Source organism: Chiloscyllium punctatum, chromosome 7, assembly GCF_047496795.1.
Source record: "Chiloscyllium punctatum isolate Juve2018m chromosome 7, sChiPun1.3, whole genome shotgun sequence".
Taxonomy (NCBI): Eukaryota; Metazoa; Chordata; class Chondrichthyes; order Orectolobiformes; family Hemiscylliidae; genus Chiloscyllium; species Chiloscyllium punctatum.
This window is the reverse complement of record NC_092745.1, coordinates 123,958,803-123,986,460: the sequence shown is the minus strand read 5'-3', so window position 1 is coordinate 123,986,460 and position 27,658 is coordinate 123,958,803. Positions and strand designations below refer to the sequence as shown.

General features: G+C 44.2%; 1 protein-coding gene across 1 annotated transcript; it reads left to right on the top strand.

Annotated features, from left to right (window-relative positions):
* The first annotated feature begins 408 nt into the window (after nt 1-408).
* LOC140480120 (interferon-induced protein 44-like) lies at nt 409-27,135 on the top strand. The gene is made up of 8 exons (XM_072574787.1): nt 409-729; nt 3,783-4,275; nt 9,866-9,905; nt 14,780-14,975; nt 17,107-17,247; nt 17,698-17,860; nt 23,171-23,271; nt 24,519-27,135. Exons 2-8 carry the CDS (start codon nt 3,792-3,794, stop codon nt 24,681-24,683), a joined length of 1,290 nt encoding a protein of 429 aa, XP_072430888.1. The 5' UTR covers nt 409-729; nt 3,783-3,791; the 3' UTR covers nt 24,684-27,135.
* The last annotated feature ends 523 nt before the right edge of the window (nt 27,136-27,658 follow it).

Below are 27,658 nucleotides of genomic sequence, written 5' to 3'. Positions count from 1 at the left end.
TAATATTTACAGGATATGTGTGTGTGTGTGAATATTTACAGGGTGTGTGTGTGTGTGAATATTTACAGGGTTTTTCTGTGATTTATTTACTGTGTGTGTATGAAAATTTACAGGGTGTCTGTGAGTGTGAATATTTTCAGGGTGTGTGTGAGTGTGAATATTTACAGTGTGTGTGTGAATATTTAGAGGGTGTGTGCGTGTGTGAATATTTACAGGGGGTGTGTGTGTGTGAATATGTACAGGGTGTTAGGGTGTGTGTATGAATATTTACAGGGTTTGTGTGTATGTGAGTTTGTGTGAATATTTGCAGGGTGTGTGTTTCAGTACTTACGGGGTTTGTGTGTGTGTGTGTGTATTTATTTTCGGGGGATTGTCTTCCAGAACATGAAAGGGCCTGCTGCTGAAACGTCCTCGCTAAGTTTCAATTTCCTGTTTGACTTCCGCGGAATGGAAACTGAAACTAAAGTTGAATCTTTGTTGCGATTTAATTTTCCAAGGTGTGGTTAAGGCATTACAGATCGTTGCTGAAAACAAATCTCTTCAGTACATTGCTGTATGTCTGTGGTCGAGTTTGGTGTTTTACGCTGGTGGTGTTTTTGTTTGATATTTGAATTATTTTGAGAGACCACATCAGATCTCTTGGTGAGAACTGTCTGTGGTTCCTGTGTTAAGAACTGCGTGGAGTACAAATTGAATCTTTTAGACATAATCAGCAGGACACTTCAAGGGGTGAGTATTCGGGTATAATCTTTGTACGAGTATCATGGGACTTTGCTGGGGATCTTATGTGAAAGTCTCAAGGGATTTCGGGGAATGGCTAATGGCTTCATGTGACAGAGCATTCTTGGTCCATTTCCTTAGAACCGTGAGGTGGAGGTGCTGGTGTTGGACTGGGGTGGACGATGCTAAAAATCATACAATGCAGAATTTATAGTCAAAGATCTGAAAAGCAATCTAGGTCTGTTCAATATATCTCATCAGTTGTATGACACTTTGATTTTTTTTATTATAAATTCCATGTCCTATGATCCTGCCCCACTAGCTACCTGAGGAAGGGGCAGCACTCTGAACGTTTGTGCTTCCAAATAAACCTGTTGGACTATAACCTGGTGCTGTGTGATTTTTAACATTTCATTATATTCATTGGTAGGACCTGGCTGTGGCTGGGCCAGTCTCTATTGCCTGATCCTAGTTGCCTTTGAGAAGCTGGCGGTGAGATGCTTTTTGAATTGCTGCAGTCTGTGTGCTGTAGGTACTAAGGCAGAAGAACTTGTAATGTTGATTAGGCGAAAGTGAGGACTGCAGAGGCCGAAGATTAGAGTCAAGAGTGTGGTGCTGGACCGAGGGGATTAGGAAGGTAAGGAGGCTTGATGGCATGCATTATTGACATTGTCCTGAGTTTAGGAGTTATGGCTGTAGGGGAAATTGGTTAGGCTGCTTTTGGGATACTGCATTCAACTCTGGGCACCCAGCAATAGGAAAGATGTTGTTAAACTTAAAAGGGTGCAGAAAAGACTTATTTGTTGTACCTGCAGGCCAACCTTCTGTGATTCATGCACAAGGACACCAGGACATGAATGGAGCAGTTCAGTAAAACACCTCACAACACGTTCTCAAGGGCAACTAAGGATGGGCAATAAACAATGGACCAGCCAACGACACCCATGTCCCATTAGTGAATTTTTTTAAAAAAGTTTTTTGAAGTTAATCTTTGCTGTAAAGTTGGAAATGTGTCACGAACCTTGATTTTTCCATTGATCAGGATGCTGGGGAGAATTCTTCAACTTACTCCCATGGGATGTTATGGGTCCACCTGAAAGGACAGACTAAGCCTTAAACATTGAACGTAGGAGCAGGACAAGGTCATTTGGCCCTTCAAGACTGCTCTGAAGATCAAAAAAATCATGGCTATTCATCCGACTCAGTACCCTGTCCCTGCTCTGTTTCCATATCCATTGACACCTTTAGCCAGTCGAACTATACCTAACTCATTCTTGAAAACATTCAATGTTTTGGCGTCAACCACTTTCTGTGATAGTGAATTCCACAGCATCACTGCTCTCTGGGTGAAGACACGTCTCCTCATCTCAGCCCTAAAGGCCACCCTCCTGCCCCGCCCCACCCAATATCCTTAGACTGTGATCCCTTGGTTCTAGACTTCCCGGTCATTGGGAAGATCCTTCCTACATTGATCCTGTCTGGTCCTGGTAGAATTGCACAGATTTCTATCAGATCTGTTGGAGTCGTACCTGAGGACTGGAGAGAGGCAAATGTAGTTCCTCTCTTCAAGAAAAGAAATAGGGAAATCCCCAGCAATTACAGGTCAGTAAGTCCCACGTCTGTCATCTGCAAGGTGTTAGAAAGGATTCTGAGGGATAGGATCTATGACCATCTGGAAGAGCATGGCTTGATTAAATGCGGTCAACACGGCTTTGTGAGGGGCAGGTCATGCCTTATAAACCTTATCGAGTGCTTTGAGGATGTGACTAGAAAAGTTGATGAGAATCAAGCTGTGGATGTGGTGTATATGGACTTCAGCAAGGCATTTGATAAGGTTCCCCATTCAGAAGGTCAGAAGGAATGGGATCCAGAGGAACTTAGCTGTCTGGATACAGAATTGGCTGGCCAGCAGAAGACAGCAAGTGGTAGTAGAAGGAAAATATTCTGCCTGGAAGTCTGTGCTGAGTGGTGTTCCACAGGGCTCTGTCCTTGGGCCTCTACTGTTTGTAATTTTTATTAATGACTTGGATGAGGGGATTGAAGGATGGGTCAGCAAGTTTGCAGACGACACAAAGGTCGGAGGTGTCGTTGACAGTATAGAGGGCTGTTGCAGGCTGCAGCGGGACATTGACAGGATGCAGAGATGGGCTGAGAGGTGGCAGATGGAGTTCAACCTGGATAAATGCGAGGTGATGCATTTTGGAAGGTGGAATTTGAAAGCTGAGTACAGGATTAAGGATAGGATTCTTGGCAGTGTGGAGGAACAGAGGGATCTTGGTGTGCAGGTACATAGATCCCTTAAAATGGCCACCCAAGTGGACAGGGTTGTTAAGAAAGCATATGGTGTTTTGGCTTTCATTAACAGGGGTATTGGGTTTAAGAGTTGTGAGACCTTGTTGCAGCTCTATAAAGCTTTGTTTAGACCGCACTTGGAACACTGTGTCCAGTTCTGGTCGCCCTATTATAGGAAAGGTGTGGATGCTTTGGAGAGGGTTCAGAGGAGGTTTACCAGGATACTGCCTGGACTGGAGGGCTTATCTTATGAAGAGAGGTTGACTGAGCTTGGACTTTTTTCATTGGAGAAAAGGAGGAGGAGAGGAGACCTAATTGAGGTATACAAGATAATGAGAGACATAGATAGAGTCGATAGCCAGAGACTATTTCCCAGGGCAGAAATGACTAACACGAGGGGTCATAGTTTTAAGCTGGTTGGAGGAAAGTATAGAGGGGATGTCAGAGGCGGGTTCTTTACACAGAGAGTTGTGAGAGCATGGAATGTGTTGCCAGCAGCAGTTGTGGAAGCAGGGTCATTGGGGACATTTAAGAGACTACTGGACATGCATATGGTCACAGACGTTTAAGGGTGCATACATGAGGATCAATGGTCGGCACAACATCGTGGGCTGAAGGGCCTGTTCTATGCTGTACTGTTCTATGTTCTATCTTGCCCCCTCCCCCTCTGCTGTTATAACGTATTATCATTCAGCTTTGCTTTGAGGAGGATGACAAGTTAGAATCAGGCCAGTTTGATGTTAATTTTATTTTGATCAAATGTTTTCCAGGTTTCAACAATGCGTGATGTCATACCCCGGCTCACGACAGCGGATCAGAAACAATTGTGTGAACTTTTCGGGAAAGTGAACTTCCATTTACTTTACAAAGCGAGTGTTCACGGTTTCCGCGCTGATTGTCTCCACGACAAATGTGGGAAACAAGGACCAACAATAACTGTCGGGTACAACAAGTCGGGTTTTATTTTTGGAGGCTACAGAACAGAAGATTTTGCTGGCGGGCCTGCAGTGGATAATAAAGCTTTCCTTTTCCGACTGAACACGAATGTACCGGGAAGAAAACCGTTAAAATTTCCTGTGAGACAAGATGCTGTGGCAGTTTGTGATCATTACAGAAACGATCCAAATTTCGGAAACAGTCTTTTATTTCAGGTAGATGCTGAAAAAGTTGAGTTGAGATCTGATGGCTCCTACAGTGTTACAATTAGTGCCCTATTTGGCCAAGATGAAGACCTTGTTGAACTTGAAGTTTACCGGGTGGAAGGTAAGGACATTTTAATTTAACCACCTGGGAATGGTTGAATAATCAGGAGCTTCTATACAATTCTCAGATGAAGCCAGTCTGTCAGATTTAACACTGTCTTTTTTTAAACGTCTAATCACAGAACGTGGGCATCTCTGGCTTAGTCTGCATTTATTGTCCATCCAGGATTACTCAGAGATCAGTTTCAGAGTCAACACCTTGTGGGTTTGGAGTCAGATGTAGACCAGGGAATGCACCAACATTTTCCTTCCTTTAAGGACATTCATGAACCCGATGGGTCTTTTCCCTTGACCATCAATTCATGATCATCACTAGACTTTTAATTCCAGATTTATTCAAGTCACACCATTGGGGTCATTGTAGGATTCAGACCCAGGTCCCCAGAACATTAGCCAGGTCTCTGAATTAATAGTCGAGTGATTATATTTCTGCTTATACTTTAAGGTCGGATGGACCTGGTTTGTTTTCATGGAACACAGGAGGTCGAGGGGCGATCTGATAGACGTTTGTAAGATTATGAAGGGTATGGAGAGAGTGGAAAGTATGAGGCTTTTTCTCAGAGAGGAGGGGTCAATTACTGAGGAACACAGGTTCAAGGTGCGGGGGTGGTGGGATGTTTAAAAGAGAAGTCTTTTAGGGAAGGAATCTGCCATCCTTACCTGGTCTGGTCTACATGAGACTCCAGAGCCACAGCGATGTGGTTGATTCTTAACTGCTCTCTGGGCAATAAAGACTGGCCGAGCCAGAGCCACTCTCATCCCGTGAATTAATTACAAAATCTCCGTTCCGTCGAAGTGGCAGGGAAGGTGTATAATCTTATCTCGGCAATCAGGTTCTGGCTGGAAAGGTCCATGAGAAACTTTTCCGACCCAGCACCCATCACGATGGAGGTGGGGAGTTCATTGTTGCTGAAGCTGTCTGTACTGCCAACCACTTTAACAGCACTGCACCTTCACCCTGCCTCAGCTCATCTGCTGCCGATATCTTTGTTTGTGCCTCTGTTACTTCCAGATTCAGCTCTTCTAGTGGATATAACCTTCTGAGAAATTTAGGTTCAGCTAATTCTGATCTCTTGCCAGGCGGTGAGACCCCTGGTTTTTGTAGTGGACAGTCCAGGTTTTAGCCAGTCTGGCCACTCTCTCTTGCCGATGGCTTCACAGCTGGTATTTTGGCCCTTATTCCATGGAGAGGATTTCATAACTGTACATGCTGGAGATCAGAGTCAAAAAATGTAATGCTGGAAAAGCACAGCCAGTCAGGCAGCATCTGAGGAGCAGGAGAATCAAAGTTTTGGAAAGTCTTCATCAGGAATGTCCATGGACCAGGATAAATCACTGGCAGTGCTGTGTGTCCGCTATAGAACATAGAACATAGAACATAGAACATAGAACAATACAGCACACAACAGGCCCTTCGGCCCACGATGTTGTGCTGAACATTTGTCCTAGCTTAAGCATCTATCCATGTACCTATCCAATTGCCGCTTAAAGGCCACCAGTGATTCTGACTCTGCCACTCCCACAGGCACAACATTCCATGCCCCAACCACTCTCTGGGTAAAGAACCTACCCCTGACATCCCCCCCCATACCTTCCACCCTTCACCTTAAATTTATGTCCCCTTGTAACACTCTGTTGTACCCGGGGAAAAAGTTTCTGACTGTCTACTCTATCTATTCCCCTGATCATCTTATAAACCTCTATCAAGTCACCCCTCAGCCTTCGCCGTTCCAATGAGAAAAGGCCCAGCACTCTCAACCTATTCTCGTACGACCTATTCTCCATTCCAGGCAACATCCTGGTAAATCTCCTCTGCACCCTCTCCAAAGCTTCCATATCTTTCCTAAAATGAGAGGACCAGAACTGCACACAGTACTCCAAATGTGGCCTTGCCAAGGTCTTGTACAGCTGCAACATCACCTCACGACTCTTGAATTCAATCCCTCTGCTAATGAACGCTAATACACCATAGGCCTTCTTACAAGCTCTATCCACCTGAGTGGCAACTTTCAAAGAGCTATGAACATAGACCCCAAGGTCCCTCTGCTCCTCCACCTTACTAAGAACCCTACCGTTAACCCTGTATTCCGCATTCTTATTCGTCCTTCCAAAATGGACAATCTCACACTTGACAGGGTTGAACTCCATCTGCCACTCCTCAGTCCAGCTCTGCATCATATCTAAGTCCCTTTGCAGCCAACAACAGCCCTCTTCACTATCCACAACTCCACCAATCTTTGTATCATCTGCAAATTTACTGACCCACCCTTCGACTCCCTCTTCCAAGTCATTAATAAAAATTACAAACAGCAGAGGACCCAGAACTGATCCCTACGGAACTCCACTTGTAACTGGGCTCCAGGCTGAATATTTACCATCTACCACCACTCTCTGACTTTGACCGGTTCGCCAGTTCTCTATCCAACTGGCCAAATTTCCCACTATCCCATGCCTCCTGACTTTCCGCATAATCCTACCATGGGGAACCTTATCAAATGCCTTACTAAAATCCATGTGCACCACATCCACTGCTCTGCCCTCATCCACATGCTTGGTCACCTCCTCAAACAATTCAATAAGACTTGTAAGGCAAGACCTATCCCTCACAAATCCGTGCTGGCTGTCCCTAATCAAGCAGTGTCTTTCCAGATACTCATAAATCCTATCCCTCAATACCCTTTCCAGTACTTTGCCTACCACTGAAGTAAGACTAACTGGCCTGTAATTCCCGGGGTTATCCCTATTCCCTTTTTTGAACAGGGACACAACATTCGCCACTCTCCAGTCCCCTGGTACCACCCCCGTTGACAGTGAAGATGAAAAGATCATTGCCAACTGCTCTGCAATTTCCTCTCTTGCTTCCCACATAATCCAAGGATATATCCCGTTAGGCCCAGGGGACTTGTCTATCCTCAAGTTTTTCAAAATGCCCAACACATCTTTCTTCTTAACAAGTATCTCCTCTAGCTTACCAGTCCATTTCATACTCTCCTCTTCAACAATACGGTCCCTCTCATTTGTAAATACTGAAGAAAAGTACTCATTCAAGACCTCTCCTATCTCTTCCGACTCAATACACAGTCTCCCACTACTGTCCTTGATCGGAGTTACCCTTATTCTCGTCATTCTCATGTTTCTCACATACGCATAAAAGGCCTTGGGGTTATCCTTGATCCTACCCGCCAAAGATTTTTCATGCCCTCTCTTAGCTCTCCTAATCCCTTTCTTCAGCTCCCTACTGGCTATCCTGTATCCCTCCACTGCTCTGTCTGAACCTTGTTTCCTCAACCTTATGTAAGCCTCCTTCTTCCTCTTTACTAGACATTCAACCTCCCTCGTCAACCAAGGTTCCCTCACATGACCATCTCTTTCCTGCCTGACAGGTACATACATATCAAGGACAGGTCATATCTGTTCCTTGAAAAAGTTCCACATTTCCACGACATCCTTCCCTGACAGCTTATGCTCCCAATTTATGCTCCTCAGATCCTGTCTTGCAGCATCGTATTTACCCTTCCCCCAGTTGTAAAACCTACCCTGTTGCACGCACCTATCTCTCTCCATAACCAAGGTGAAAGTGACAGAATTGTGGTCGCCATCACCAAAATGTTCACCCACTAACAAGCCCACCACTTGTCCCGGTTCGTTACCAAGTACCAAATCCAATCTGGCCTCCCCTCTGGTCGGACAATCTACATACTGAGTTAGAAAAGCTTCCTGGACACACTGCACAAACACCGCCCCGTCCAATTTACTTGATCTAAAGAGCTTCCAATCAATATTTGGGAAGTTGAAATCGCCCACGACTACTACCCTGTGGCTTCTGCACCTTTCCAAAATCTGTTTCCCAATCTGTTTCTCCACATCTCTGCTGCTATTGGGGGGCCTATAGTAAACACCCAACAAGGTGACTGCTCCTTTCCTATTTCTGACTTCAGCCCATACTACCTCCAAAGGCAGATCCCCCCTCGAACTGCCTTTCTGCAGCCGTTATACCATTTCTAATTAGCAACGCCACCCCCCTCCTTTTTTACCACCCTCCCTAATCTTACTGAAACATCTGAAACCAGGAACCTCCAACACCCATTCCTGTCCCTCTTCTATCCACGTTTCCGTGATGGCCACAACATCGTAGTCCCAGGTACCGATCCACGCCTTAAGTTCACCCACCTTATTTCTGATACTCCTTGCATTGAAGTATACACACTTGAGCCCATCTGTGTCTGCAAGTATTCCCTGTCAGTGCTACCTTCTCCACAGCCTCCCGACATTCTTGGACATCCTGAAAAACAGCTAACCTACTTGCTGGACTACAAGTCCGGATCCCATCCCCCTGCCAAATTAGTTGAAACCCCCCCCAAAGAGTGCTAGCAAACCTACCTTCCAGGATATTGGTGCCTTTCTGGTTCAGGTGCAACCCGTCCTGCTTGTACAGGTCCCACCTTCCCCAGAATACAGTCCAATTGTCCAAATACCTGAAGCCCTCCCTCCAACACCATCCTTGCAGCCATGTGTTCAACTGCACTCTCTCCCTATTCCTTGCCTCACTGTCACGTGGCACCGGCAACAACCCAGAGATGACAACTCTGTCTGTCCTAGCTTTTAGCTTCCAGCCTAACTCTCTGAGCTCCTGAAAGACCTCCCCACCCCTCTTCCTACCTATGTTGTTGGTGCCAATGTGCACCACGACTTCTGGCTGCACACCCTCCCCCTTAAGGATTCTGAAGACATGGTCCGAGACTATGGCACAGATTCCATGAATACGGTAACATGTCATGAGCTTGGAAGTCACCTCACACCTGCTGTAAAATGCCTGGTCTTGATGATTGCTGATGCTAGATGCCTTAGTCTTTATGCACTACCCTCATTGCTCCATCCTTGGTGACCTCTTCCTGACCTCTCCGCCCCCACCCCCTCTCCGGCCTATCACCCTCACCTTAACCTCCTTCCACCTATCGCATTCCCAACTCCCCTCCCCCAAGTCCCTCCTCCCTACCTTTTATCTTAGCCTGCTTGGCACACCCTCCTCATTCCTGAAGAAGGGCTTATGATCAAGACCTCACTCTGATGTTAGTTATTAATTTCTCTTCTGTTGAATTGGTTACTGTGAGATTCTCTACCACAGAAGGTGGTGGAGTCTACATCATTGAAAAAATTTAAGAACGTTTTTTCTCAAGATTTTAAAGTCATCCAGAGATCAGGGTAGAAAGCAGGAACATGATACTGAATAGGATGATCAACCATGGTCATTTTGAATCTTAGAATCATAGAATCCCTATTTTACAGAAAGAGACCATTTGGCCCATTGGGAGTGGACAGACCCTTTGAAGAGCATCCTACCCAAACCCACCCTCCCATAACGCCCCCGTTTACCATGGCTAATACACTTAGCACATCCCTAGACACAATGGGGCCATTTAGCTTGAATGGTAGAGCAGATTCGAAGGCCAAATGGCTTACCTCTGCTCCTGTTCTGTAAACTTTTCCTGGTGCACTTTCTCAAACTCTACTCTCTTTTGTATCCTCTGCTGCTGGTGTCTCCAATTTAGTTGTTGTTTGTTGTTATCATTTTTTATTTCTGTGCTTTCCAGAGATAAAAGCTCCCTGGAGGAACATAAACTGGACAAAAGAGTAAGTTATTTATTGGACATTTCTTTTCCATCAACAGGTGCAAACATAAAGTTTTAAAACTGAAATAAATAAAATGAAACCCCTTCAAAAACTATTTTGAGATTTTAAATATTAGTATTCTTTGTTTCTGTTTCTGTGCTGATTCTCAGAATGTTCATTTATGAAGAAGAATCATACTGGACTTGAAACATTAACTCTGGATCTCTCTGAGCCGATTCTTTTGATATAACTCCACAGAGGCCACTGTCCCGTCACCAAGTCACTCTTTATTTACACTGGTATAGTACTTGACACTGATCCAGCTCCCTCAGAACCAGCTGTCAGAGTGAACAGAACCTCTGACACTCCTGTTTATATCTGTAAGCCAGGGCTCCCTGATTGGGGCTGTTAACATGGTCCAATCAGGGAAGTCATATTCTATGAGTTCTACCTAGCTGACTTTGTTATGTCCCTCCAACTGGAAGTCTTGGAGCATAGGCCTGTTCTTTTCCTTATACCCTCTCCTGGGGTATTTTTGCACCCAGTCTAGTTCCTCTGAGTCAGCCTTGGATATGGATAGTGTGGCCTGGATCATAGTCAGTCTCTTACACCCGGAGCATCTCAGAAGAAATTCATCCTCACCTTTAGGCAGCAAGGGCATCAAGGTTGTGATATCGTCTGTGTCTATCTCAGATTCCAAGTTTTCTTTGATTCCAGATAGAGGGGTAACCCACAGGGTTCTGACAGCCATTCTGGCTGTTCTGAGGGGCTGGGTATGTTTTGCTCCTGCCCCGTTTGCAAGTTTGCAGCTTCCATGATGTCCATGTGCTTCTTCAGGACCGCCTCACCTCCCTGAACTTTGTGTGTCACGGGACCTGACCTCTCATCAACGATGTCTCTTACCCATCCGGGGCCATTCATGTGGTTTGGCATCACACTTTGTTCCCTGGAGTAAACTTTCTCTCTCTCGCTTCGAGGAGTCGTGTATCTGGTATTTGTATTCCTGATGCCGTTTCACCCTCACTCCCCCAGCCCCCAGGTCCAGGATTTGACCTGGTATGGAGCATTCCCCCCCCCTCCCCCCACCCTTAGCAACTCCACTGGAATGATCCCTGGAGGTGCATGATGGGTCGTTTGGTATTGAGCGAAACTGTTGGCTGTTTCTTTGGACTGCTCTTTCCGCCAGACCATTGGACAATGGATGGTATGGTGCTGTCCTTTTAAGCCAAATGCCAATCGATTTTAGCAAATGGTGGAATTCCCTACTGATAAATTTAGATTACTTACTTAGAGCGTGGAAACAGGCACTTCAGCTCAACAAGTCCACACCAACGCTCCGAAGAGCAACCCACCCAGACCCATTCCTCTACACTTAATACTACAGGCAATTTAGAACGGCCAATTCACCTGACCTGCACATTTTTGGACTGTGGGAGGAAACCGGAGCACCCGGAGGAAACCCACGCAGACACGGGGAGAATGTGCAAACTCCACAAAGACAGTTGCCTGAGGTGGGAATTGAACCCAGGTCTCTGGCTCTGTGAGGCAGCAGTGCTAACCACTGTGCCACCATGCCGCCCCCTGTTGGACTGTTGAATGTGACTAACATTTCTGAGAGCTCATGTATTGCAGAATATATTTGCAGTTTTTCTATCACTGTTTCGTGTTTGATGAATGAACTTTACGCATATCTGACCACTTTGAGTGGATATCCACAATGACTAGGAACATTGAGCCCATGAAAGGACTGACATAGTTGCCATGTAACCGATTCCAGGATTTACCCAGCCATTCTCACCAATGTGGGGGAGCTGCTGGCAGTAATTTCTGTCCTTGTTGGCACTTTGAGCAATGACCGACCAAAGTAACTCTGTTTGCATTGCAAAGTGACTGATGTTCATAGAATCCCTAACAATGTGGAAACAGGTCATTTGGCCCAACAAGTCTCTGAAGAGTAACCCATCCAGACACATTCCCCGACCCGTTTATTCTATATTTACCCCTGAGACCGGTACAGTTAAGAACAGAAGTGAGTCAAACAGTCAGGGCAGGCAGGGACAAGGTAGGACTAATAAATTAAACTGCATTTATTTCAATGCAAGGGGCCTAACAGGGAAGGGAGATGAACTCGGGGTATGTTTAGGAACCTGGGACTGGGATATCATAGCAATTACGGAAACATGGCTCAGGGATGGGCAGGACTGGCAGCTTAATGTTCTAGGATACAAATGCTACAGGAAGGATAGAAAGGGAGGCAAGAGAGGAGGGGGAGTGGCATTTTTGATAAGGGATAGCATTAAAGCTGTGCTGCGGGAGGATATTCCTGGAAATATATCCAGGGAAGTTATTTGGGTGTTTTAAAATAATGATGGAAAAGGATAGACCAGATCTAAAAGTTGAAGTTCTAAATTGGAGAAAGGCCAAATTTTGACGGTATCAGGCAAGGACTTTCAAAAGCTGATTGGAGGCAAATGTTCGCAGGTAAAGGGACGGCTGGAAAATGGGAAGCCTTCAGAAATGAGATAACAAGAATCCAGAGAAAGTATATTCCTCTCAGGGTGAAAGGAAAGGCTGGTAGGTATAGGGAATGCTGGATGACTAAAGAAATTGAGGGTTTGGTTAAGAAAAAGAAGGAAGCATATGTAAGATATAGACAAGATAGATCGTGTGAATCGTTAGAAGAGTATAAAGGAAGTAGGAGTATACTTAAGAGAGAAACCAGGAGAGCAAAACGGGGACATGAGATAGCTTTGGCAAATAGAATTAAGGAGAATCCAAAGGGTTTTTACAAATATATTAAGGACAAAAGGGTAACTAGGGAGAGAATAGGGCCCCTCAAAGATCAGCAAGGCGGCCTTTGTGTGGAGCCGCAGAAAATGGGTGAGATACTTACTGAGTATTTTGCATCAGTATTTACTGTGGAAAAGGATATGGAAGATATAAACTGTAGGGAAATAGATGGTGACATCTTGCAAAATGTCCAGATTACAGAGGAGGAAGTATTGGATGTCTTGAAAACGGTAAAGGTGGATAAATCCCCAGGACCTGATCAGGTGTACCTGAGAACTCTGTGGGAAGCTGGAGAAGTGATTGCTGGGCCTCTTGCTGAGATATTTGTATCATCGATAGTCACAGGTGAGGTGCCGGAAGACTGGAGATTGGCAAATGTGGTGCCACTGTTTAAGAAGGGCGGTAAAGACAAGCCATGGAACTATAGACCAGTGAGCCTGACCTCGGTGGTGGGCAAGTTGTTGGAGGGAATCCTGAGGGATAGGATGTACTTGTATTTGGAAAGGCAAGGACTGATTAGGGATAGTCAACATGGCTTTGTGTGTGGGAAATCATGTCTCACAAATCTGATTGAGTTTTTTGAAGAAGTAACAAAGAGGATTGATGAGGGCAGAGCAGTAGATATGATCTATATGGACTTCAGAAAGGCATTCGACAAGGTTCCCCATGGGAGATTGATTAGCAAGGTTAGATCTCATGGAATACAGGGAGAACTAGCTATTTGGATACAGAACTGGCTCAAAGGTAGAAGACAGAGGATGGTGGTCGAGGGTTGTTTTTCAGACTGGAGGCCTATGACCAGTGGAGTGCCACAAGGATTGGTGCTGGGTCCTCTACTTTTTGTTATTTACGTAAATGATTTGGATGTGAGCATAAAAGGTACAGTTAGTAAGTTTGCAGATGACACCAAAATTGGAGGTGTAGTGGACACGAAGAGGGTTACCTCAGATTACAACGGGATCTTGATCAGATGGGCCAATGGGCTGAGAAGTGGCAGATGGAGTTTAATTCAGATAAATGTGAGGTGCTGCATTTTGGAAGACCAAATCTTAGCAGGACTTATGCACTTAATGGTAAGGCCCTAGGGAGTGTTGCTGAACAAACAGACCTTGGAGTTCAGGTTCATAGCTCCTTGAAAGTGGATTTGCAGTTAGATAGGATAGTGAAGGCGGCATTTGGTATGCTTTCCTTTATTGATCAGAGTACTGAGTAGAGGAGTTGGGAGATCATATTGTGGGTGTACAGGACATTGGTTAGGCCACTGTTGGAATATTGTGTGCAATTCTGGTCTCCTTCCTATCAGAAAGATGTTGTGAAACTTGAAAGGGTTCACAAAAGATTTATAAGGATGTTGCCAGGGTTGGAGGATTTGAGCTATAGGGAGGGGCTGAACATGCTGGGGCTGTTTTCCCTGGAGCTTCGAAGGCTGAGGGGAGACCTTACCGAGGTTTACAAAATTATGAGGGGCATGGATAGGACAAATAGACAAAGTCTTTCACCTAGGGTTGGGAAGTCCAGAACTAGAGGGCATAGGTTTATGGTGAGAGGGGAAAGATATAAAAGACACCTAAGGGGCAACATTTTCACACAGAGGGTGGTACGTGTATGGAATGAGCTGCCAGAGGAAGTGGTGAAGGCTGGTACAATTGCAACATTTAAGAGGCATTTGGATGGGTATATGTATAGGATGGGTTTGGAGGGATATGGGCCGGGTGCTGGTAGGTGGGACTAGATTGGGTTGGGATATCTGGTCAGCATAGACGGGTTGGACTGAAAGGTCTGTTTCTATGCTGTACATCTCTATGACTTGGTGACTATGACTAATGCACCTAACCTAAACACCCCTGAACACGATGGTCAATTCACCTACAGCCCAGAACCAATTATCAGTCTGTTTGGCAACTGCAGTTAAATGGTGGAATGTGCATAAGATTTGGGTCTCAAATAAGATTTGGCATTATGCCTTTGGCCCAGAGTAAAAATGGTTAAAACCTGCCACACGATAATAATGCTCTATCATTATCTTCCAACCCACCATGAGCAATACTCAGAGAGATCTGTTGTTTGAGCCATTAAATCCTGAACTCCACTTCTTTTGCTAACAGGAGCAAGCAAGAACTGCTGAAATTCGTCATGGAGTATCAACCATATGCCAGCTCTGTCTCAAAGGCACGGGTTTTACTAATTGGGCCAGTTGGAGGAGGCAAGTCTAGTTTCGTCAACTCTGTCAATTCGGTTTTCCGTGGTCATGTCACCAATCGGACTCTGGTTGGAAGTGGACCGAGAAGTACGACCACACTGGTAAATATGGAAGTGCAGATACGGCTTTATATTTTTCTTGCCAACGTATTTCACATCCTCTGTCCTTGGTTCTTGCATTGTTCTCTCGTCTCTTACACCCTTTGAAATGCTATTAATCCTGTATCAACATTGATAGAAAGTATCAATCCAGCAATGTCTGCACGCACTATTCATTGATAATTCAGGTGATTCACCCTCCCCATGGGTAGGTTTGTGATTACAGCATCTCTATTGTACAGGCTGGTGAATAAACACGGCTGTCTGTTTTTGGTCTGAATGGATTTGCTCAAGAGTTCAATTCCTTGACCCACTGAGTGAATTTAGAGCATTGTAGAGTCAGTGTAGACAATATTGCTAAATGGTCTTTTCCCATTAAAACCACCAATGTTTGTCTCTGCTTCTTCCAGCCTCACAGGCTGTACAATTCAGGCTAATTGCTGTGTAAGAAGGTTCTCAGTCACATTATGGAAACAGGCCCTTCAGCCCAACAAGTCCATATCGGCCCTCTGAAGAGTAACCCACCAGACCTATTATCCTAGGATTTTAGTGCTGAATAATGCACCTAATCTGCACATCCCTGACCACTATGGACAATTTAGCATGGCCAATTCGCTTAACCTGCACATCTTCGGATTGTACAAAGGTACCAAAGCACACCCATGTAGGCACGAGGAGAATGTGTAAACTTCACACAGACAGTCACCCGAGGCTGGAATTGAACCTGGGTACCTGGTGCTGAGAGCCAACAGTGTTAACCACTGAGTCAATGTACCACCCTATTTCTTCTTCCCCACCCCCCCCCCCCAGAATTCATTGTCCAAAACCTGTCCTGGTCCACCCAGGTAGATGCGATGGTCAAGAAGCCACAACAACACCTCTCCTTCCTGAGGTGGCTCAGGAAATTCTGCATGTCCATAGGATCCTCACCAACCATTGAAAGCATTCTATCTAGGTGTAATTTGGCCTGGTGTGGTCACTGCTCTGCCCAGGACCATAAGAAACTACAGAAGGCTGTGTGCACAGCCCAGACTATCACAGAAACCAACCTGCCATTGATGGATTCCATTTACATATCTTGTTGCAGCAGGAAGGCTGTCAACATCATCAAAGACAAACCTGAATGCCTTATTCTGTCCAAGTTCTTTTCACCCTGTGATCTGTATGTCCTTGCTTACTATGATCTGCCTGTATTACTTAAACAAAGCTTTTCATTGTGCTTAGGTACACGTTACAATAAAACAAATCAAAACCTTAAATCTCTTTCCCCTTGTTCCTTGTACAATCAATTAATGGAACAGTTGTTAGTTTTCATCTTTACCTAAACCTGTCCAACTCGATCAAATCTCCCCTCAACCTCCTTTGCTCGAAATAGTGCAACCCCAACTTTTTCAGCCAAAACCTCACAGCTAAAGTTTGGAACAAAGCTGATAAATCTCTGCACCTTCTCAAAGACCTTGAAATCATTCTGAAAACCTGGTGACCCAGAAATGTAACCCACTCAGAGTTTTATAAAGGTAGTTTAGAATGTTTTGCCTTGAGAAATACTGAAAATGATGTGCAGTTTCAAAAGTGCTTTGCAGCAATTGAGGTGATCCAGTGGTTTCAAACTCCAACTCAACTCCGAATGGTTTCTGTCTTCTGAATGCACTGCCTTGCTCGTCTTGCTCTGACCTTCCATCAAATTAACCTCTCTGTATCCAATATCCACACTGTGATGTGGAGGTGCTGGTGTTGGACTGGGGTGGACAAGGTCAGAAGTCACATGACATCAGGTTATAGTCCAATAGGTTTACTTTTACATCTCAAGCTTTTGGAGCACCGCTCCTTCGTCAGGTGAAGTCAGGTCCCTGGCACAGTGAGGCAGCTGTGCTGTCCTACTCTGCCACTGTGCTGCTCTAGCATTGTCAGATTATTTTTTTGTCTGGATCAGCTGTAGCAATGGTCATTTGACAATTCCACTATCGCTCTATCAGGCAATGGTCATGATGCTCGAAGGAACCTGGAAGTATCTTGTCACTTTTGTCCAAGCAATTCCCACATTCTGTGATGGCAGATCCTTCAGGGCTATTTTTGTTCGTTTACCCTTGCAAGTGATTTCACTTTGCGCTTTGGTATTTTTGTTTAATTGCAGTATTCAACATACTCCTTCAGAAATGACAGTCCTCCTCTGATCCTTTGTGATACAATGGGACTTGCAGAAGACACTGTATCAGGGCTGCACAGTGATGATATTATCAGTATCATCAAAGGATATATTCCGAACAAGTATAAGGTAACCTGGTTTTCTTTGTTTCTTTTTATTTCCTCCCCCCCCCCCCTCAGTATTTATGATTAAATATGTAAGCAATCTGATCTAAAATGGTTAGATGGCTGCTTTGTGATGTAGAGTGATGCTGTTCCTTTAACAATACTTTCCGAATCTTTATAATTAATCTGATTTGTTCATTGGCTTATTGCCTGTTACTGCCAAGAGGTAGGAAAAGCACACGTGTCACCATCAGGAGACTGTTCCTGAATCTGCCTGATTCTCCACCCTAAGGCTTTGTGTCATTGTCAACAATTCAGCTCAAAGTTTAACTCTTTCAGAACGATTGTAACTTGCACAATAATCAGCATGATCTAGAGGTCACCTCGGATGGATTCTAAATCCCAGCCTCACCAATGATGCCTAAATGAATAAAAATGGAAGTGTCATTTTAAAGTCAGGTTCTTTTCCTTGCAGTTTGCAGTTGATTCACCATTCAAAGCTGGTGACATATCGCCAAGAGCTATTAATGAGAAGATACATTGTGTTGCATATGTGATTGATGTGAGTAAAACCCCTATGCTGTCCACTGAAATGAAAATGAAAATTTGTGCCATTCGATCAAAGATTGGTGAATTGGGTGAGTGTTGCATTCTGTACTGAGTATCACTGAAATAAAAGCCAATTTGTCTTGAACTCATCAGGACAGTTCGCAAGAATGCCAATGGGGGAAAACAAGCATTTACACTCTGTCAGATGCTATGCTGATTGGTTGGCAAGTGGATTTTGGTGGAGGTATTACCATGGAGAATGCAGTAATTAATGATGATAAATTGTTAACAAACAGAGCGGGTTAACTTTAATCAGTGCGAGTACCAATTATACTTCTCATTTTAAGAGTTATACCTGGGGAACAAGACAATTATAATGCGATTCGCAAGATTTAGGATGCATAGGATGGGGAAGAAAACGGCAGGGGATGGGCAAAGTTGAAATGTGGAGCTTTCTGAAGGAATAGCTACTGCCTGTCCTTGATGAGTATGTACCTGTTGCGCAGGGAGGAAGTAGTCAAGCGAGGGAACCGTGGCCTACTAAAGTTGAAGCTCTTGACAAGAGGAAGAAGAAGGCTTGTATTAGGATTGAGACGTGAAGGCTCAGTTAGGCGCTTGAAAGTTGCAAGTTAACCAGGAAAGACTTAAAGTGAGAGCTAAGAAGAGCGAGGATGGACCATGAAATGTCATTGGGGGTGGGCTATGGGCCGGGTGCTGGCAGATGGGACTAGATTGGGTTGGGATATCTGGTTGGCATGGACGGGTTGGACCGAAGGGTCTGTTTAGGATCAAGGAAAACCCTAAGGCTTTCTGTCTGTATATCATGAATAAAAGAATGACCAAAGTAAGATTAGGGCCAATCAAGGTTAGTCGTGGGAAATTATGCATGATATCCAAGGAGGTAGGACAAAGTTAAAAACCACACAACACCAGGTTATAGTCTAACAGGTATATTTGGAAGCACTAGCTTTTGGAGCGCTGCTCCTTCATCAGGTGGTTATAGAATATATGATCGTAAGACACAGAATTTATAGCAGAAGTTTACAGTGTGATGTAACTGAAATTATATATTGAAAAAGACCTGAATTGTTTGTTAAGACTGAACATGTTGATTTCAGTTCTTTCATATGTAAATCGCAGAACATTTAAAAGCTACATTCTCAAGTGAACTTTAATAATTGATGTCATGTCAGCCCGGATAATGCATTGAAGGTGTGAGCTTGCCTGTGTGAGACTGTGCCACAATGGTCAGACTGATTCTAATCTAAAGAACAGATTTACAGAATCTTACAGTTGGATTCATGCAGTTTTTGAGCAAAGTAAAATGTAATTTTGCAACTACAAATTCACCCCACAAACCTCTGTGTAGATGTGGGGGAGGAGTCGCGGGGGGGATCGGAGGTTATGAGTGTCTGTGAGAGAGTGTGTGTGAGTGTGAAGGGGTATAAGTCTGTGAGAGGGTGCATGTGAGTGTGGGAGTGAATGCGCAGGTGAATGCGAGAGGGTCTGCATGAGTTTCTGGGTGTGTGTGTGGTGTGTGTGTATGTGTGTGTGTGGTGTTTGTGTGTGTGAATAGTGCAGTGGGGTCACTTGTGGTATGACATGAATCCAAGCTCCCAGTTGAGGCCATCCCCATGGGTATAGAGCAGAGACTGATAGCCATGGGAATGGCCTCAACCGGGACCTTGGGTTCAAGTCACATTGCAGGTGATCCCATTGCAATAAACAGACACACACACACACACACACAGACACACACAGACAAACACTCCTATATACACGCACACACACACTTCTACAGACACACACACACACACACTCTTCTACAGACACACACACTCTTACAAACCTATACACTCACGCAGACCCTTTCTCATACACTCATACCTACAATCCCACACTCACACATCCACCTCCTCACAGACTTATACCCCTTTACATTCACGCACATACACACACTCTCTCACAGACACTCATAGCCCCGTTCCCCCGTTAAACTACACGCACATACACAAAAGTTTGTGAGGTGAATTTATACTTGCAGAATTACATATTACTTTGCTCAAAAGCTGCATTAATCTGTGTAAGATTCTGTAAATCCAGTTTTTAGATTAGAATCAGTTGGACCATTGTGGCACAGACAGTCTCACACAGGGCACCTCACACCTTCAATGCATTATCCAGACCGACATGATACCGATTAATAAAGTTCACTTGAGAATGTAACTTTTAAATGTTCTGCAATTTACATATGAAAGAACTGAAACCAACATGGTCATCTAAAAGATGAGAAACTTAACAAACAATCCAGTCCTTTTTTAATGTATAATTTCAGTTACATCACACTGTAAACTTTTGCGATAACTTCTGTGTGTTACGATCTCATACTCCACAACCACCTGATGAAGGATTCTGAATTAGAGGTGCTGGAAAAACACAGCAGTTCAGGCAGCATCCGAGGAACAGTAAAATCGACAATTCGGGCAAAAGCCCTTCATCAGGACCAGTATTCCTGATGAAGGGCTTTTGCCCGAAATGTCGATTTTACTGCTCCTTGGATGCTGCCTGAACTGCTGTGCTTTTCCAGCACCTCTAATCCAGAATCTGGTTTCCAGCATCTGCAGTCATTGTTTTTACCCACCTGATGAAGGAGCAGTGCTCAAAAGCAAGTGCTTCCGAATAAACCCTTTGGACTACAACCTGGTGTTGTGCGGTTTTTAACTTTGTATTCCCCAGTCCAATACCAGCGTCTCCAAATCATGAGATAGGGAACATGCTGAATGAATATATTTTGTCATAACCACACTGGAAAAAGACAATGTTGTCGACGAGAATACTGAGATCCAGGCTGCTCGACTAGATGGGATTCATGTTCACAAGGAGGCGGTGTTAGCAATTCTGGAACATGTGAAAATCGATAAGTCCCTTGCGCTGGATAGGATTTATCCTAGGATTCTCTGAGAAGCCAGGGAGGAGATTGCAGAGCCTTTGGCTTTGATCTTTATGTCATCATTATCATCCAGAAGACTGGAGGATAGCAAATGTGGTTCCCTTGTTCAAGAAGGGGAATAGAGACAACCCTGGTAATTGTACATCAGTGAGCCTTCCTTCAGTTGTGGGTAAAGTGTTGGACAAGATTATAAAAGAAAGGATTTATAATCTTCTAGAAAGGAAGAATAGTTTTGTGAAGTGTAGGTCATGCCTCACAAACATTACTGAGCTCTTTAACAAGGTGACCAAACAGGAAGATGAGGGTAAAGCAGTTGATGTGGTATATATGGATTTCACTCAGGCATTTGATAACGTCCCCCACAGGAGGCTATTGCACAAAATATGGAGGCCTGGGATTCAGGGTAATTTACGAGTTTGGATTGGAACTTGGCTAGCTGAAGGAAGACAGTGGGTGGTGCTTGATGGGAAATGTTCACCCTGGAGGTAAAAACAATGACTGTAGATGCTGGGAACCAGATTCTGGATTAGTGGTGCTGGAAGAGCACAGCAGTTCAGGCAGCATCCAAGGAGCTTCAAAATCGACGTTTTGGGCAAAAGCCCTTGATGCAGGGCTTTTGCCCGAAACATCGATTGCGAAGCTTCAATGTTCACCCTGGAGTTCAGTTACTAATGGTGTATCACGGGGATCTATTTTGGCGCCACTGCTGTTTATCAGTTTTATAAATGACCTGGATGAGTGAGTAGAAGGATGGGTTAGTAAATGTGCAGAATGACACTAAGGTCAGTAGAGCTGTGGCTAGTGCCAAAGGATGTTGTAGGTTACAGAGGGACATAGATAAGCTGCAGAGCTGGACTGAGATGTGGCAAATGGAGTATAATGCGAAAAAGTGTGAGGTTATTCACTTTGAAAGGAGTAACAGGAATGCAGAGTACTAGGCTACTGGTAAGATTCTTCATAGTATAGATGAGCAGATAGGTCTTAGTGTCCATGTACATAGATCCTTGAAAGTTGCCACCCAGATTGACAGGGCAGTTAATAAGGCATACAGTGTATTAGCTTTTATTTGTTGAGGGACTGAGTTTCAGGGCCAAGAGGTCATACTGCAGCTGTACAAACCTCAGTGCAGCCGCACTTGGAGTATTGCGTACAGTTCTGGTAACTGCATTATCGGAAGGATGTGCAAGCTTTGCAAAGGTTTCAGAGGAGATTTACTAGGATGCTGCCTGGTATGGAGGGAATGACTTATGAAGAAAAGCTGAGGAACCTGAGGCTTTTTTCGTTAGAGAGAAGAAGATTGAGTGGTGACTTAATAGAGACATGCAAGATGATCAGAGGGTTAGATAGGGTGGACAGTGAGAGCCTTTTCCCTCAGATGGTGATGGCTAGCACGAGGGGACGTAGCTTTAAATTGAGGGGTGATAGATATAGGACAGATGCCAGAGGTAGTTTCTTTACTCAGAGAGTAGTAAGGGGCGTGGAATTCACTGCCTGCAACAGTAGTTGACTCGCCAACTTTAAGGGCATTTAAATGGCCACTGGACAGACATATGGATGAAAACGGAATGGTGTAGGTTAGATCGGCTTCACATTGGTTTCACAGGTCGGCATAGTGAGGGCTGAAGGGCGTGTACTGCGCTATAATGTTCTATGTTCTAGGTTCTATGCCTTTCCGCTCTCTCAGGTATTCTAAAGCAAGATTCTGCATTTATAGAAACATCAAAACTATTAGCTATTGTCAGCCATTCAGCTCTTTGAGTCTGCCCTGTCATTCAATATGGGGTTGGCTGATCCTCTGTCTCAACACCACATTCCTGCTTTCTCCACATACCTCTTCATGCTTTTATTATTTAACAATTTATCAATTTCTTGAGGGTATTCAATGTTCTGACCTCCACAGTCTTCTGTGGTGGAAAATTCCACAGCTTCATCATCTTTTGAATGAAGACATATTTCCTCCCCCCAGTTCCAAACAGCCAATCCTGTACCCTAAGATTATGATCTCTGGTTCCAGACTCCCCATTCAGGGGAATCACCCTTCCCTGCATCTAGTTTGTTAAGAATTTAAATGTCTCAATTCGATATGTTCTCATCCCCCTGACCAATGTACCATTTGCCTTCCTAATTGCTTGCTGTACTACTTGCACAACCACTGGACATACCAAATACTTTTCAGACAATGAAATACTTTTGAAGTGAATTTGCTTTCATTGTGGTGGTGTTATGATGGTCAATGTGGGTACAGCAAGTTTCAGCAAGCAATCATGAGCAAAATGATCAAATGGTTAGTTTTTTAATCACATGAGTTACCCTTCTTCAGAGATTTACTTTTTGAAGGAGAATAATTAACAATGTATTTCAGTCGAATACTGCTCAGTTTACTATCCGATATTGTAACCCATCGCAGGAGTTAATTTGCTAATAAATGAATTATTCATTCCATTTCTAGAGGTTCCACAGATTGTCTTACTAACGAAAGTGGATGAAGAATGCCCTATGGTTGGGAAAGATGTGGAAACTGTCTACCGGAGTGATCTCATTACAAAAAAGGTAAAGTTCTTACCGTACGCTCAGTAACAATGTCGTCACTTACAAGGTCAACATACCAGTGTTCAAGCTATGAATTTGTGGCTTTCTTTATGAAGTGGTCTGGAATTTGTGGGGGGTGTAGTGGATGTGGGGACCCTCACAAACCTGAAGAAATACTTGGATGAACACTTGAAATGTCATGACATTCAAAGCTAAGGGCCCAGTGCAGGACAGTGTAGTTTATTGTAGTTTATTTTAGTGTGGTCCAGTGGTCGTACAGACTTGATGGGCTGAAGAGCCTCTTCTGTACCTGTACGATTCTATATGGTGTCATTGCCTTTCGGGTATAAAAGGAGGCCATTGAACCGATCATGTTGGATCTCTTCAGTGAAATCTGGTCTGATCGCTTCTGCTCCGTCCCTGTGTTCCTGTAAGTTTATTTTACTTAAATGTCTGTTCTTATCCGAGGCAGAGTCAGAGGAATCAGACCCAGTCCTGGTCCTGGTTTCTTCCCACAGTCCAAAGATGTGCAGGTTAGGTGGATTGGCCATGCTAAGTTGCCTGTGGTGTCCAGGGATGTAAGTCGAAAAGTGTGGTGCTGGGAAAGCACAGCCAGTCAGGTAACATCCAAGGAATAGGAGAGGCAGTGTTTCGAGCATAAGCTCTTCATCAGGAGTCCAGCTCTCCTGCTCCTCGGATGCTGCCTGACCTGCTGTGCTTTTTCAGTACAACAATTTTCAAGTCTGATCTCTGGAATCTGCAGTCTTCACATTGTCGTAGTGTCCAGGGCTGTGCAGGTTAGGTGGGTTAGCCATGGGAAATGCATAGGTCACAGGGATAGGATAGATCTTGGTGGGATGCTCTTCAGAGGGTCGGTGTGGACCTGATGGGCCAAATAGCCTGCTTCCATGCTGTACGTGTTCTATGATTCTGTAGTTTTATGGACAACCATCAAGTACTGGAGAGCATAACTGTGAGTAAGGTAGATCAGAGGAATGAGACATCAAGCGGGGAAGATTCAGCTTTTGGAATTTTCCAACATGTTTGAGATGCTTCCAACCTGAATGGTCGATGATGAAGTCTTTGCTGTTGACAGGGAAGGGGTAAATAGAAATGTAGTCATGGTAGACACCTTACAGTAAGTCCCTTCCTTTTGTTGACTTCTAACATTGTTTTGCTTTATCAAGTAACTAGTAGTGAGGACGAGCTTGTTGAACCAAATATCTTATGTTCTTATGTCACTGATAAATCATATGCTTTTTCTCCAGGTGATGGAAGTTGGAAAACAACTTGGTATTGCAGTTTCATGCATAATTCCTGTGCAAAATTATTGGGCAGTTCATGAGCTTCAATATGCTACAGATATTTTAATACTCTCTGCTGTGGTACAGATGTTACGATTTGCAGATGATTATTTTGAGAATTCTGTTTAGTTTATCACCAAACTGTGACTTAAGTTTCTCATGACTTTGTCTTTTCTGAGTCATTGCTAGTTTTAGTTGGGAGAATTCAAATGCTATGAGCAATCATTTCTCTGTTGCATTTCCCAGACTTGGAATGAATTATTTTCCAAAGGTTTACAGAGGGATGCTGAAAGGGTTAATGATCCTGCCCTGAAATCTGCAAATGTTGTATGGCCATTGAGGTGTCTTTGTATTGTTGTTATATTAATCATTCTTTTTATTAAGGATATTGTTAAGAATATTATTAGAATAAATTAGAAAGAGTGCAGAAAATCTTTACTAGAATGCTACTTGGACTGGAAGGTTTGAGTCTGAGGGGAGGTTAGATAAACTGGAATTTTTTTCACTGGAGCGTAGGAGGTTGAGAGGTAACCTTTTTTGAGGTTTATAAAATCTTGAGGGGCATTGATAAGGTAAATAGCCACCAGCGTTTCCTCATGATAGCGGTGTCTGAAACTGGAGGGCATAGGTTTAATGTGAGAGGGGAGTGATACAAAAGGATCCAGAGGGACAATTTGTTCACACAGAGGGTGGTGAGTGTCTGGAAGAGGGTGCCAGCGGCAGTGGTGGAAACAAGTACCAATTTGTCATTTAAGAAACATTTTGACGCACACATTGATGGGATAGGTACGGAGGGACATGGATCAAACACAGGCAATTAGCACTGGTTTAGATTGTGAAAACTGGGTGTCATTAGCGAGTTAGGTCAAAGAGCCTGTTTCCATGCTGTAGATCACTGTCACTCGATGTTAGTGTTTGCCTCCTCTGTGAATTAACATGCTGCGGGCTTTGTAAAACCCATCTCTTAGAGTCATACAGTCATAGAGACAAACAGCACACAAATAGACCCTTCTGTCCAACTTGTCCATTCCGACCAGATATCCTAACCTAATCTGTTCCCATTTGCCAGCACTTTGCCCATATCCCTCTAAACCCTTCCTACTGATATACACATGCAGATGCCTTTTAAATACTGGAATTGTACCAGCCTCCACCACTTCCTCTGGCAGCTCATTCCACACACATACTACCCTCGGCGTGAAAAAGCTGCCCCTTACATCCTTTTCAAATCTTTCCCCTCTCACCCTAAACCTATGCATTCTAGTTCTGGACTCCCCCACCCCAGGGAAAAGACCATACCTCTTCTCACTATCCATGACCCTCACGATTTTATAAACCTCTATAAGGTCACCCTCAGCCTTCATCGCTCCAGGGAAAACAGACCCAGCCTATTCAGCCTCTCCCTATAGCTCAAATCCTCCAATTCTGGCTAAGTTAAAAATCACACACCAGGTTACAGTCCAACAGGCTTAATTGGAAGCACACCAACTTTTGGAGCACCATTCCTTCAGGGACCAGCGCTCCGAAAGCTAGTGTGCTTTCAATTAAACCTGTTGGACTATAACCTGGTGTTGTGTGATTTTTTTAACTTTGTCCACCCCAGTCCAACACCAGCATCTCCAAATCAGTCCAACCCTAGCAGCATCCTTGTAAATCTTTTCTGAACCCTTTCAGGTTTCACAACATCCTTTCGATAGGAGGTAGACCAGAATTGTACACATTATTCCAAAACTGGCCTAGTCAATGTCCTGTACAGCCACAACATGACCTCCCAACCCAAATTCTCAATGCTTTGACCAATAAAGGAAAGCATACCAAATGCCTTCTTCACTATCTTATCCACCTGCGAGTCCACTGTCAAGGGACTACGAGCCTGTACACCAAGGTCTCTTTGTTCGGCAACCCTCCGCAGGACCTTACCATTAAGTGTATAAGTCCTACTCTGATTTGCCTTTCCAAAATGCTGCATCTCACATTTATCTAAATTGAACTCCATCTGTCACTCCTTGGTCCATTGGTCCAACTGATCAAGGTACCATCGTACTCTGTGGTAACCTTCTTCACTTTTCACTGCATCTCCAAAGTTGGTGTCATCTGCAAATGTACTGGCTGTAACTTCTATGTTCACATCCTAATCATTTATATAAATGACAAAAAGCAGTGGACCAGCACCGATCCTTGTGGCACACCCCTGGTCACAGGCTTCCATTCGGTCAGGCAACCACATCACCACCACCCTCTGTCTTCCACCTTTGAGCCAGTTTTGTATCCAAATGGCTAGTTCTCCCTGTATCTCATGAGATCTAACCTTGCTAACAAGTCTCCCTTATTGGGCACCTTACTGAAGTCCATACAGATCATGTCTTGATTATATCTTTCTTCACTCCTGAAGAAGTTGTGTTAGATTTGAAATATTAGCTGTGTATCTCTCTCCACAGGTAACTGCTGCGTTTCTCTGGTACTTTTTGTTTGATTCCATATTAAGCTTGTCACACAAGCAAGTAGCACAAAGCTGAGAAGTTACCATGTATTGCAATTTGACTATTGCTAGCTGTATTCAATATTAAACTTTCATTGCAGATCTGTCTGGTTATTTTGTCTTTGGTTACCTTCCCTCCTGTTCTATCACCAGTGTACACTCTCTAGGCTGAATGCGTTCTTGTGACATAGTAATAAGTTCCATATCTCTGAGCCAGGAAGCTCGGGCTCAAAGATGCCACCTTTGAACAGGTCAATGAGCAAATGCACTCACTGTGGACAGAATGTTTCTTTTATTTTTGCTGTGTTCATTTTGTTGAGTTTGACAGAGTGTTTCTCACCACGAGGCCTTACCAAACTTAGCTCATTAACCATTGACCCCACCCCGTGGGGTTCTTCTCACCAGTCTCCCATCCCATTCTACCTCAGAACAACTCGCGACTGCAGGGACATCCCAGAGGTTATGGGCATCCTCACTACTCACGCCGCAGTGCACACAGACCTGTCCAATCTTACTTGCAAAGTTTTAAAAAATTCATTCATGGGATTGGACATCACTGGGCAGGCCAGCATTTATTCCCCATCCCTAATTGCACAGAGTGCAGCTAAGAGTCAACCACATCGCT

What these genes read in the sequence shown, in the direction of transcription:
- LOC140480120 (XM_072574787.1), top strand. Translation starts at nt 3,792, where the DNA reads ATGCGTGATGTCATACCCCGGCTCACGACAGCGGATCAGAAACAATTG. An exon ending in TGAAGTTTACCGGGTGGAAG is followed by an intron (nt 4,276 to 9,865) that starts GTAAGGACATTT and finishes TGTGCTTTCCAG; the next exon opens with AGATAAAAGCTCCCTGGAGG. An exon ending in GTGATCTCATTACAAAAAAG is followed by an intron (nt 23,272 to 24,518) that starts GTAAAGTTCTTA and finishes CTTTTTCTCCAG; the next exon opens with GTGATGGAAGTTGGAAAACA.